The sequence below is a fragment of the Sinohyriopsis cumingii genome, chromosome 15 (genome assembly GCF_028554795.1).
Source record: "Sinohyriopsis cumingii isolate HCF-2022 chromosome 15, ASM2855479v2, whole genome shotgun sequence".
Classification (NCBI taxonomy): Eukaryota; Metazoa; Mollusca; class Bivalvia; order Unionida; family Unionidae; genus Sinohyriopsis; species Sinohyriopsis cumingii.
The window spans coordinates 49,615,039-49,629,702 of NC_142975.1; the positions used below are offsets into that span (position 1 = coordinate 49,615,039).

Genomic DNA, 14,664 nt, shown 5'->3' on the forward strand with positions numbered 1-14,664 from the left:
AAGTCCATTTGCTATGATGTTATCGATGGTGTGAAGAACTGTGTCTGTTACATGTCCATTTGCTATGATGTTATCGATGGTGTGAAGAACTGTGTCTGTTACATGTCCATTTGCTATGATGTTATCGATGGTGTGAAGAACTGTGTCTGTTACACGTCCATTTGCTATGATGTTATCGATGGTGTGAAGAACTGTGTCTGTTACAAGTCCATTTGCTATGATGTTATCGATAGTATGAAGAACTGTGTCTGTTACATGTCCATTTGCTATGATGTTATTGATGGTGTGAAGAACTGTGTCTGTTACAAGTCCATTTGCTATGATGTTATTGATGGTGTGAAGAACTGTGTCTGTTACAAGTCCATTTGCTATGATGTTATCGATGGTGTGAAGAACTGTGTCTGTTACATGTCCATTTGCTATGATGTTATCGATGGTGTGAAGAACTGTGTCTGTTACAAGTCCATTTGCTATGATGTTATTGATGGTGTGAAGAACTGTGTCTGTTACAAATCCATTTGCTATGATGTTATCAATGGTGTGAAGAAGTATGTCTGTTACACGTCCATTTACTATGATGTTATCGATGGTGTGAAGAATTGTGTCTGTTACAAGTCCATTTGCTATGATGTCATCGATGTTGTGAAGAATTGTGACTGTTACAAGTCCATTTGCTATGATGTTATCGATGGTGTGAAGAACTGTGTCTGTTAGAAGTCCATTTGCTATATGTTATCGATAGTATGAAGAATTGCGTATGTTACAAGTCCATTTGCTATGATGTTATCGATGTTGTGAAGAACTGTGTCTGTTACATGTCCATTTGTTATGATGTTATTGATGGTGTGAAGAATTGTGTCTGTTACGAATCCATTTGCTATGATGTTATCGATGGTGTGAAGAACTGTGTCTGTTACATGTCCATTTGCTATGATGTTATCAATGGTGTGAATAATTGTGTCTGTTACAAATCCATTTGCTTTGACGTTATCGATGGTGTGAAGAACTGTGTCTGTTATAAGTCCATTTGCTATGATGTTATCAATGGTGTGAAGAACTGTGTCTGTTACAAGTCCATTTGCTATGATGTTATTGATGGTGTGAATAATTGTGTCTGTTACAAGTCCATTTGCTATGATGTTATTGATGGTGTGAAGAACTGTGTCTGTTATAAGTCCATTTGCTATGATGTTATTGATGGTGTGAAGAATTGTGTCTGTTACAAGTCCATTTGCTATGATGTTATCGATGGTGTGAAGAACTGTGTCTGTTATAAGTCCATTTGCTATGATGTTATCAATGGTGTGAAGAACTGTGTCTGTTACAAGTCCATTTGCTATGATGTTATTGATGGTGTGAAGAATTGTGGCTGTTACAAGTCCATTTGCTATGATGTTATCGATGGTGTGAAGAACTGTGTCTGTTACAAGTCCATTTGCTATGATGTTATCAATGGTGTGAAGAATTGTGTCTGTTACATGTCCATTTGCTATGATGTTATCAATGGTGTGAATAATTGTGTCTGTTACAAATCCATTTGCTTTCATGTTATCGATGGTGTGAAGAACTGTGTCTGTTACAAGTCCATTTGCTATGATGTTATCGATGGTGTGAAGAATTGTGTCTGTTACAAGTCCATTTGCTATGATGTTATTGATGGTGTGAAGAATTGTGTCTGTTGCAAGACCATTTTCCGAAGTTCTACCAAGTTTGGCTCTATATTGATCTATTGACTTTTGTGAAGAATCCTGCTTCAACCTCCGTTCTAACCTCGTGCATCGATTGTGCAGACTTTATTTGCTCTACTCTGAACCTGGAAACTGCTTACCTGAAGACGATGATCCAGATGCGTGTAATTAATACAGATTGTTGATAATGCAGAGTTACTGCACGATTTTGGTAAAATAGCACAAGAGAAATATGTTCCGGTCGAAGTGTCAACGTTTCTTTTTAAGTGTTAGTTCTATACGAGGAAGACAGAAAGAAAGCTTTTGGAATGAATAGTTTGCATTGGAACTTGAAAGAAACAATATTAAAATACAAAACATGCGCTATGACAACCCTGGTGATAGGACAGTTGAAATTACGAGTGAATGATACATCACATCTATATTTGCACCTGACATACTAGCTAGAACAGGGTGGGCAAACTTCGGCTCGCGGGCCGCATGCAGCCCGCCAAGAGCTTTCATGCGGCCCGCCAAGGGTTTTCATGCAGCCTAGGAACAAGTCATCATTCGCACTGACTCTGTTTATGTTACTCTGTTTATCAAATAAATGTGCTTCTTTTGAAGTTTAAATTTAAGTTTTCAAATATTAACAACATATTAACAACTGAAAATTAATTAGATGTTATTTAGAAAAACCTTTTGTTTTTGCTATTTCAAATAATAATTATTTTACTTAATGAACTATGCGGCCCGCGACAAGGTGTAAATTTGTGTATGCGGCATTTGCACTGGAACATTTGCCCACCTCTGAGCTAGAAGGAGGTGTTGGTCACATTAAGATGGACAAATGAAGGGAGTAAATGGGTATAATCCGTCTGGGAGAAGACACAACCTAAAACTACTCTGGAACTCATTATTGGTCAAAGACATGTATGCAATTGTGCCTGAGGAAATATATGTGCAAATAGGAGACATAAATGACGCGTTTAATGACCAAACATGGGAGGAAGACGTTTTAAAGTTGTTAACATAACGAAAGCATTCAATGTGGGTTGTTTTTATTCACTAAACAGGAGGAAATGTAATGAAGAGTTATCAAAATGTCGCGGAAGTTCTCAATTCAAAATTATAATATATGAAATATGATGTTACAACTTATGAGAAAGGAGTGAAAAATAAAGAAAATAAACCAGCAAATACAGAAATCCAAAATAAAATAAAATACTACTCAAGAACAGTTAGACAATAATGAATTGCTGAATCACAATTCTGTTAGTTGAACATCTAACAGGGCTGGAGAGATTTGTTCAAGAGAAAATATTCAAAACTCAATTGTAAAGCTAGAGTAAAATTAAAATTAGGTTAAATCTGAAATGACTGATAACAGAAATATGTGTTACAATATCATATAAAGCCACTTCCTTGGAGATCACAATAACAACTGCTGTTCTGCTTTGGAAAAGGGTCTAATATTGGGCTACTGCATCAGAAGGCAAAGATGATTCGTTAGCTGGCAAAGTTTAAAATGGCTCGCTATACATAGATCACTATTGATTTGAGTTAGCAAGACATTAGCAACAGCGTATTGACAGTGTAACAAGTTGACTTACGAAAGCAACTGGATACTTTGTTTATTCCCTTGTTAAACATGCTGTTTGTCCATATGTTGTGTAACTGATTGGTATGCCAATTGCTTTTATGAACGTTGTTGTGAAGAAAATTTCGTGCAAGATTATGGGAAGTTCATATTCATAGTGCGATTAAAGGTTATGAAGGCGAATCGTGGTTTAGACTACTGCAGGGGACACAATAAATTAACTACTTCCAAAAAGTAAGCTAACATTTCCCGTAGTATTTACTGGCCATATCAAGTATTGTTTGTTTAATGTTTAATATTGTGTGTTGATGCAACCTGCGTTGGATGTGCATCTGTGTTCTTTACATGCTTGGCGAACATCAGAGTGTAATTGTCATCATCATAATCCTTTGTGACATAATTACTACTAATTTGGTCATTGTTCGTGTCTTTTATAATTCCTTATCACAGATATCAGCCTTACTGATACCATTCATCCTTACTTTAGTACTGATGGCAGAGATTACTCAGGGTAATAAGAGACACCACGTTTATGAAATTGTTCTTGTATCCAGCGATACTATCCTTTTTTCATTATAACAATTAGCACAAATACACAGCAACATTATCATGTTATAATTACCGTTTAAGTCTGATGCATTGATGAAAGATGGTCATAGGCGTTTTATCTAAATTAGCAGTTAGTTTGTCTTAAACGTATTAGCTCTATTTACTTTTCAGTAATTTGATACCGTTGAAACGGGCCGTGAAATAACTGTTCTATTTTGTACCTGTATTCCAAATATTTAAACCCAAATGCTTTCATTTATTGCTCCTCCGTCCGACCGTTGTTTTCTTGTAAGAAATGTGCCCTACCTGTTCTCTTGGTTAGTCTACCATGAAATGTATCTCATCAGTTGATTATGTTTTGGAGGTTTCAGTAATACTATCATTATAGTTTTATTGTCAATTGTAAGCTTTCAAAACATCAGATGTTGCAAGTACGTCGAGTAGAGTTTCGTGATGTGGCTTGAAACTATAAGAACTGTAACAATGCACGAACGACTGTTTCTGTGGGATATGTGCTGCTTACACTTGTGAGGTTTGAATTGTGACAAGTACGCCTTCCACTTATGAGATTTTCTTTGTGACATGTGCGGTTTTCATGAATGGAATGCTCGAGGAGTTTGTGGAATGGTTTATGCATAAAGAAATGTCTGTGAAAGCTATTTCAGATAAAATTGCTCATCTTCGTTGATTGAGCAATACAACTATAAACAGAGTATTGAAATGAGTATACGTGTATCATCGTAACGCTTTTAATACTGATGTGTCAGGTCTTCATTGTGGAAATGAATTTATAGTTGTATCATCGTGACGCTTACAGGAACGGAAAGCCGTGTCAGACCATTGATAGCTTATAATCATCGCATTAACACCTCTTACTTTTTCATAACTTAGATACATGAAAAATTATTTCCGAATCTCATAGCATCCCGTTTATCAGTAAAGATGTAAATGAATTTGAAGTAGTCGAATGAATGGCGCATGCTATATTAATTTAATAAACACAGACGTAATTCAGGATGCAGATCTTGAGAATAACATGATCCACTTCCTATCTTATACAATAAACTATAATCAAAAATAGTTAATTGGCTGTGTTCACGTACATTGTAAAACAAGCGGTTTCTTATTATCTGCTTATGTCTATGTTTTTTTTCTTTTCTTGTAATTGTCTGCACAAGAGCGCGTCTTTATTTTAGTCTTTAACCTCTCCTTTATTCTTGCTAATTTCTTTTGTAGCTATTGTAAAAGTATTTAATAAATAATATCACAAGTTGTAATTGTATTGTCTTTATTGTCATGAATTATGCTCTAAAATGACCAGCTATTTATATCTATCTTATTTATTGATTTTCTTGAAACACAGGAAGAAATCAGATTATACCAGCAACTTTTTTTTCCTTTAAAATGATTCACTTTATATTTTTGTCTCATTAAAACATTTTTTATAAAACTATTACGGGGGGGGGGGCATATTCCGTATTTATAACTGTACCCTACAACTATATAATTATTTTATATTTTGAAACTAATTTACACAAATAATGTTTTATTAAAAAGTGCAGCTTTGAACGTAAACATTTGCTATATAACTTCAAATATTATGCACCTGTTCTGATATAAAAATATATTTGTTTACACTTCTAAGATTGCAGTTGACGAGCATGAATTCCAAGACTGATAGACGACATCGACAAAAACCGTCGTATCAGTACTAATATATAAGTTTACACACATACAATTATATGCATATAATTGTGAACTGAATTGTTAATGTAAGGTCAGAAAACACACATCGGTAGATTGCTTTAAACACGAATCATGACATGATGAAAATGTCTCCAGGATCCAATCTTACTTCGTACTTTGCCTGTACCAATCTTTATAAAATATATTGATATAATAGCCCCAAATTAAATCAACAGAATAGCATATTCTGTCACATTTGCAACGAACGAATGAACTACTGTTTAATAGAGTAAAGATTACTGACATGTTCTTACTGTAAAGTAAATATATACCTAAAGGACGTCATCAAATAATTATCATTGTCCTCCGTGATGTAAATAAGGCCGAACATTTGCTAAAGGTGTGTAATATAGGACAATTGTTTTCTAGGTCCTATTGCAAAGGATGTATTCCTGCTGTTTCTTATCTTTGGGTATGTAGAAGTTCAATAGTCAAATTAGTAATTTGAAAATGGGTCCCAAATTTAGAAAATATAAACCCTGTAGATCCAATATCAGCTGAATGGTTTGATGTTGTCCTTACGTTTTTCCATTCCTCTTTTCATGTAATATGCCATAATATTGAACAAGTCAGAAAACGCCTTCTCATGGGCTTGGGACCACTGATCTGTCAGATGTGGTTTTAAAGCGTGGACGAATTGCTCCCCCATTAACTGAAAGAAAGAAAGGAAAAATAAGAGAAATCCATCTAATGGCATGTATCGGATGTGTTATATAATATAGGTTATAAAAACCTCTCATGTATATATGAGCCAATCTATCTGTTATGCCATGCATGCTTCATTTTAGATTAGTATTTCAAATAAAGTCGAGTTATCTTTCTGCTTCTCTAAACGTGGAAATAATCTAATCGATATCAAAAGAGATAAAATGGAAAGGGTGGAAGGGGAAATGTCTTTTTATTTCTGTCGGCAATATAATACCGTAGGCAAAGGCAATGACGCGTTATAAACTAAAGAGTCATATAATTACCATTATCTTACAACCGATATATTCCTTGTGGTAAGATTAGAGTGATTTACTGTTAACTAGGGGCTTTCATTTAGTATACCGATAAGCATGATATATGGAATAGTTACATCCACGTGTAAGCAAAAGAACGGATGTCGTATTAATCAGGACTTGCACAAGAGAACGTCAATTGTAGCGAGGTGAAGATCGAATAGTATCAGTATTTTGTTGTTATTTTACTGATCGTCCTACTTAAGATTAAAGTTCTCGTGTAATCTCGACTATCACAGATACACATTTGAATTTTAGTATGTTGGCTGAATTAAACTGCAGGTTAAAAACATCGAATGGTCTTTCGGATGGTTAACATAGCAATACTTAAAACAGGGAAAGCAAAAATCCAGTGCCATGCACAACTAAAAAGCATTGCGAGGCAACCTTTTATCTAAACAGTGTGAAAACAGCCAGAAAATATTCATTAAAAATTATAATTTTAAAATTATAATGACATTCTTTTATTTTTCAGCGACTAACTTTCGATCATTATATTGTGCCTCTGGTTTCGTATAGCATGGTGCCCGTATCAAATGCAGTTGGTTGAGTGAGTTCTATTGGTAGTGTTGACTACTCATTATCCAATTAACTAATCGCAGTCCATACTACAGGAACGCAGGGTATAACCTTAAAGAGACATGACTCGCAACTGTTTGCCTCTTGTCAACATACCAACGTATATTAGGATTTTTTTTTTATATTCGGGTTGACACACTGAATGCGTATGATCTAGGGTTAATCATTTAATTGGTCTGCCGCTGGTCTAGTCTTACGCTTTCTTATATCGGTCTGTTGAATATACGGAGACTCGCTAGATAAAATTCACTTGAGATGGTTAGTTATCGATACGGAATATGTCAAGTTTAAATAAACACAAAGTTTTGTCTTAAACTATAACGGTTTGTGGACTAATGCCTAAATAAAATTTCCATGTGGAAAGCTTAGAGTACCCAGTCTCCTTATTACTTCGAAGCAGGATTAATAATGTCGGACAGGCAATTATCTGAACCGTAATAATAAACATAAAAAGGGTATGTTTCTTGTGAGTGGTAGGAAACTACTAGAAAGTACATAGACATCACGATATATTGTGGAAAAACAAAGTGTTCGATTATGTTTCATTTGCTGACTTCAAATATATTAAATATGATTGGACACTTGTGAAGTACTTTTCCAGGACTAATGAGTTACAAGTATTGTGTACAAGTATTGTGTGGACTATGCTGTAATTTAAGGGGCATTTAGAAACAACTGCAGCACAACCCGATTTTCAAAACGTTTCTTCCCCTGCAAAGAGAGTTCTGAATTCTTTGGTCTTTTATTAGTTATCCCCGTGATTCCTTACAGCTCGGAATAGCATATCTGTCCGTCAGTCCATATATACATACATACGGTTATGTACGTACGTATACGTGTTCGATTAACTGACACTACATCCGGGTTTCATATTTAACATTTCTTCATGGAATTGATATTGGCTTTCTCCATCCTTACCCAAAGGCACTTAGCCCACAGTCACATCAGCATACTTATTTGGCATGACAAGACAAATGCACATGCCCAAATGTTATGTGTCAGTCTTGAGCGCACAACGGGAAAGCTCGCTTATACGTGTTATACAAATGGATATTTCAGGATTTAAATTAATTTGGTGCATTCCGAAATACCATATAATATAAGTGTACGTCTACGAAAAACAAATGTTACAAACTATTGACAGGTTAAATAGACAAATATTTTCAAAAGTGGTATAAAGTTTCTCCATAATTTAGTTAGGATACGCTATAGACACTGTTCTTCAGCAAGGATATTAGAGAGAATTAATTGTCAGGTGTAATAGGCAAATAACAGCTCTAGATCAGTATAAGTGTTCACCTGTTAATGCAACGTTATATTTACACAAAAAGCTCCATTAAAAAAATTCCATCGCATCCTTAATATATATTTTGCTTACTTATTGATGTTAATTATTTGTACTTAATCGTACCCCGCTACGTGTGTCATGTATTGCAACACTCTTGCAAAATGAACTAATATTAATCTGAAAGAAGTCAACTGAAGCCATTGGTTTTATTATATTTAATAAGCTCTTTTATGTAATTACTAACAAACTGTGTTGATTAAAATTGTACTCTTTACAGCGCGTTGGCCAGGCCGTACATAGGTATGGTTATGTACGTACGCATACGTGTTCGTATTGCTAGCACTGATCCCTGGTTCCATATTTACTCCACCCCCAGCAATTTAGCCTCTGGGTCTATACATAGAAATCATTTATTGATTTATTGCAGTAAGGAATTTTAAAAATGTATTCTTAGTACGCACATGCTCTTGTTCGTCATTCGAGTTCGAAGATGGCAATGACATCACCAACTGGTTGATTTCTGTGAGTATGCGAGTGACTGGTCAGGCCAATTTGTGCTCCGAAATGTCTGTTATACAAATGACAGGAATGCCTCCTGGGCTTGATTGATCAATAGCGGACGTTGCGTAGTTCTGAAATTTACCTACTCGCGCGTCTGCATTGCTCCTGCAATTACTTCCATTCAACACCTGTAGCTCTAGTATGGACGATACCTCACCAAAAGTAATCATGTGATAGCTCTTCTCAATACTCGTGGTAAGTTTTGAAGAAGACTTGAGGGAGTCTTTGAAAAGTTTATTTTGCCTACCATGAGATCGCTTTCACCCCTTCAGCTCGCCCTCGAAGAAATTCTGAAATCCTGGTGGAATGGCCTGCCCATGTCAATTATGATTTCATCTGCAGGGTGTGGATGCTTGGAATGTCCACTTGTGAGAACCTCTGATTCTGGAACCCTGCCATGCCATGGGTTTCCTCAGGCAGCTCGTGTGAAAACGGCGTATGTATACATTCGGAGATTCGCAAGCTCACATAAGAATCGACAACACAATAATTGTGTAGACCTTGTTTGTAGACTGTTGCCTCTGTTCTCCCACATATGTGTGAGTAGTCTGACAATGCCACACTTGCCGTAACAATTCTGGTTTTGGTGTCATCATAGAAGTGGACTGCATACGAAAGTATGCTGCCGAGATAGGTGAACGTGTTCACTGCCCCAAGCGTTTGGCCATTTACTGTGAGGGAAAACTCTACGTAATACTTTGCTGGTAAAGGTTGGTACATCGCCTATGTCGTCTGGATACATGAACGTTAAACAAAATTGTCACAAGCTGAATGTAAATGATCCATATTACGTTGCACGTCAGACTCAGATTTGGCATTAAGAAAACAGTCATCAGCGAATAGGGTGTGACGCATAATCACTCTAACTTCATTTTCGCCTGTAGTCTTTTCAGATTGAAAAGTTTGAGGTATCTAATAACAATCCAAGTGTCATAGTCACGGAAGGCAACATAAAGCATGGCAAAGCACATCCGTTCTGTAGACGGTTGTTGTCATCACACGGCACGACCGAGCATGCTATCATGGAATTGCCGAACCATCAGAATGAATTTCTCTGGCAACCAAATTTTGTTATTATATTCAAAAGTCCTCAAAGCTGACACTATCAAAGGCTTTTGTCAGGTCGATCAATGTCGTGTACAGGCTAAAGTTATGTTCCTGATAATTCTCCTAGAATTCTGACGAGGACTTCGCTGGTTATTGACAGAAAGCATATGTCTCGATGGTTGTCGCAGGATTGTCTGTTGCCTTTCGGTTTATTGGAGTGGACGATGGCTGTTTCAATAAACTCCTGGGGCATAGTTTCCTAAGCCCACATTGACTGAAAGAGTACATTTACTTTTTGTACCATGTACGAATCTTCAGCTATGTAGACTTCTACTGGCATTGCATCTGCTCAGGGTTCTTTGACATTTTACAGCAGGTCAATTGCTTAAACAACTTAAATAAGCGTTGGAGGTTCAGCAAGTGACGAGTTGATTTCCACATTGGCAGTTGTTCAATTACTTCTTCAATTATAGATGACGTTTGATTGTGGATGTTGTCAGGGTGTTCCACTCATCTTTAAAGTATATTTGCTTTGTCCGTCAGCAGTGTGGCGCTATCAGCACGCAATATTGGAGATGTGTTTGGTACCTAGGGCCCGTTGATTGCCTTCGTAGAACTGAATTCCGACCGTATTATTGCTCAACCATGGGTCTTCACCCTCTCCGAGATGGTATTGGACAGTCCTCTTGATACTGTTGGAGCTGTCTTATTGGATGATGAAGTAGTGTTGTGTTCTAAACATGCCTTCTGTAGCCGATGTGTCCCATTAAGAAGTTTCTGTCTGGCGGCATCATTTTCATCAAAGTCTCTTAAGGATACCCAGTTTTCTTTGGCATTCTCGTTTTTATATATATTGTATCTAGCTGGCTGCAAATTTATATTATTTAGATTTAGAGACATTAAGCTTTTATGGTACCATTTGCCCTGTGGTTGTCTGAAAGCTGAGTCTAGATAATGAGTACATAGTCTCATTCTCCGGCTGTATAGACAGATGGCTAGATCTGTGTGGATAGTGCAGTTCATCAGCTCAGACGTAGTACGAACTGATGGAAATCCACTGCATCATGGCGTGCGTGTCTCCGTACTTTCTTGACATTGTCTTGCTATTGAATTCAGACAGACTTGGACGACAGAAGTAGGAGTACTATGCGCAACCTTCCTTTGCGTAAATCCAACTCACGGGCAAATCATGATATCAATCCCTTTCCACCACCACATACCTTCATGTCCTGTGCCGGTGGGAGATCATCAAAGCGGCAGGTGTTCATACACTGGGAATGGTAGCTACAGACCTGCACACAGGCGGCTCATAGTAAATGGTCGTCTTTCACTGGATCGAAGATGCAATGGAACTCGGCAGCCCCCATACATTGAGAATCCTATTTTAAGATCGGACTGATCATCACCATGGCAGTATACCGTTGCTGACGGGTATTCCACCTTAATGGTTGAAAACCTAATAAGAAGACAGAGGTGATTCAGCTCACATTCGGTGCCTGGAATGAACACACACTAATGTACAGTATATCAACAGATAACCCAGAGAGATAAACAGCTCTAGTTGCTAGAGAACTGAGCAGATGCAATGTCCAGATATCAGCAGCAAATCTCATCTAGGTGAGAAAGGACAACTCACTTTTCTTCAGTGACTGAAGTAAAGAGGAGCCAGAAATTGGTACTGGGTTTGGTATCAAATCACAGCTACATATCAAGTGACAAATCTCCCAAGGGGTAGGAATGACAGACTAACGCAAAAGAGACTCCCATTCTGGATAAAGACATGCAAATAACATTAGCGCATGTGACCTAGTTTGAATGACGTTTGTTTATTATACCAGATATGATATGATATGATATCAATCTGTGTTTCCGGTGTCTAGAATTTTGAGCGTTACATAAACAATAAAGCAATCTAGCCAGTAGGACATGCATCATGTTATATAGGTACAGTACTTGTGTAATTTTAAGACAAAAGGATCAAACAGTCAGACTGAAATATCTCATTGATTTAATTTACTCACGTCAATGTATTCTTCTGTAGCGTTGTAATTGGCGTGTCTATTTCCAAGCTCCTCCATAACAACGAAGAATTTTTCAGGGTTATCAAGGCGTGAAATCCCCTTATCAACCATTGCCATCACCCTTAGTGCGTGTGACCGCAATATTGCACTTTGTTCCATGTCCGACATTGAAAGAGAGCGGAAAGGCAGAAACGCGTCGTGAACTTCTGGATGTGTTTCAAATAATCTGGAATTAAAGGAAGACAATAATAATAATAATAATAATAATATTATTATTATTATTATTATTAGTTGTTGATGTTGTTCATGTTGTTGAAGATGAAGTTCTGATGTTGTTCTTGTTAGTGTTGTTATTTCACTAACTCAGTGAAGCTGTGGTGATAATATATTTGTTAATGAGATACGTATAACACTATTACGGGCGACTAATCAGCTTGAGCAAGAATACACCTTCATTTCCAAAGCAAACTTCTCGAAAATCTTTACAGGGTGCCGAGGGTGGCCTAGTTGTCTAATGCGTCCGCCTTTACAAGTCGCTGACACCTCATGTCTATCTGAGCGGGTTCGATTCTCCGCTAAGCCAACGCGGGCATGTGAGAAAGCTTGCCAGCAGCTTTCCGTTCGTTGTTAGTTCTTCCCTGATTTTTTTCGAGGTCTTCCTCTTAGCCGCCATATATTGCATAGCGTGTTCTAAAAATGACGCTTTACCCACAAAACCACAAATATTAATACACAGATGCGTGTATGACATATTATTTATTACTGTAAATTTCAAAATATTCTTTATTCCATTTGACTTGATGGTGGTTGTGTCGGGGCGAGCAAAATGCAAGGAAAAAACTGTTTTGGAGAGGAAATGGATGAACATCTTTCTTATTGCTGATTAAAGTAGATACAAAATATTGTGTGCTTTTATGACCTGTATACTGGCCGCCCTACACTATTTTATGACATGTATTCTTCCCGCCCTACGCTATGTTATGACCTGTATACTGCCCGCCCTGCGCTTTTATGACCTGTATACTTCCCGCCCTACGCTATTTAGTCGTCAGTTGTCTTATCGAGTTCTAATAACTCTTGATGTATGCTCATAACTCTTTCTCGGAAATAATGACTAAATGTAAATATAATGCTAACAATAAAAACTACTTTATCCATTTTGTTTATAGTTTATAAATTCAAGAAGATCAAAAATCGCCAAACAAATTCCATTTGTCTCACTCTTATAAAGTTCCGAACACAAGATGAATGTGTCTTTTACATGTTGTTCCAAATTATGAAAACTTTTGTTTTATTATTTGTCATTCATGCTCGAACACGAAATTTTGAGTTACATTATAGTACAATATACCGGTTACAGTATTCCCATTAGGAATTTAATATGTTTCATATTAGGCTCAGGCGTACTTAAGCGCTTCAAATGACGCGTCCAAAATATGTATTGCTTGTGATTCAAGAAAACACTATATGATGATCATAAAGCAGTCGGCAATTCAGCCAGCTCAATACTAAACAGCAATTAAGTCAAGCCTATTTGTCTAATAAGCAATCATATTCTTTTGTATTATAAGAATGGGGTATATTACTAAAATTGAAGCAGAAATTGAAATAAATACATTTTTTAAATTAAAGCAGAAATTAAATCATATATATGCTTGAAAAGGTAAGAAGTTACAAGGTCGATATTTCAACTATTTTCATTCTTGATTTGGCAACGTACGGTGGAATAACGTTTGATCTTTAAAGAGTATAGGTAACAGGCCAAATAGACACCAGATGGACCGTAACATGGCAAATGGGTGTTATTGCGATGAAGACAGACATTCACAATGGTCTACTGGCTGTGATTAACTGATTAAATAAGTAAAGGCAATGAGGCGTCTTTAGGTAAAACCATGTTCGTTAATATAGTCTTTCTAACTTATTTAGACGATGTGTGGAAAATATGCCAAATGTGATGTAGGGTAATACAAAATGGAATACACAATTTAGTAACGATTGCAAGCACTTGTTATTATTAAGCTGTGAATGGATAATCCGATTACAGTCTGCATTTCAGACAGTTATGTTGCGTTATAATATGGTCACTTACATGATCCTGAAAGGTGAACTTGTTCGAAGGAAAATAGCATAATGAGGTATACATGACAATTTAAATGACTGCCTCCATCCACCCCCACCCCCAGCCTAACCGCCTCTGAATGTTGAACAGCATAAATGACACATAGCCAACTAAATAACAAGAGTAAAGACTTAGTAACCTGATAACATACAATCTCATGTGTGTAGTTTTGGTAAAGGCATGACATGTCCTCAAGACTAATTGTGACATTATTCACGGAAGGAATAAGTACCTCTAATACACTGGACAACAAATTTTTACAAAAGTCATGTTACTGAAATAAAATTAGTCAATTCTTATCAATTTTTATGTGCTGAACACGAATATGACAGTCAAATTGCAAAATTGGCTCTAGTTTTTTTGTAATCTGCAAGAAATTAATGTTTACATAACGAAATGCATTCCAATAGTAAAAGGTCAACTGTAATAGCCTACCTATAAAAAATCAAGTCATTGACTACATCTTAGATTTCTTCGCCTGTC

The 14,664-nt window shown here is 36.6% G+C and overlaps 1 protein-coding gene across 1 annotated transcript in view; it reads right to left on the bottom strand.

Annotated features, from left to right (window-relative positions):
- Positions 1 to 2,711: 2,711 nt before the first annotated feature.
- The window catches only part of LOC149781774 (neuroglobin-1-like), a 40,205-nt gene continuing 28,252 nt past the window's right edge, over positions 2,712 to 14,664 (bottom strand). Inside the window, exons 2-3 of the mRNA XM_089935926.1 lie at positions 12,060 to 12,285; positions 2,712 to 6,214 (exon numbers count right to left, since the gene is read on the bottom strand). Of these exons, the coding sequence (XP_089792052.1) occupies positions 6,056 to 6,214; positions 12,060 to 12,285 (385 nt within the window). The 3' untranslated portion in view covers positions 2,712 to 6,055. The remainder of the gene's footprint in view (positions 6,215 to 12,059; positions 12,286 to 14,664) is intronic.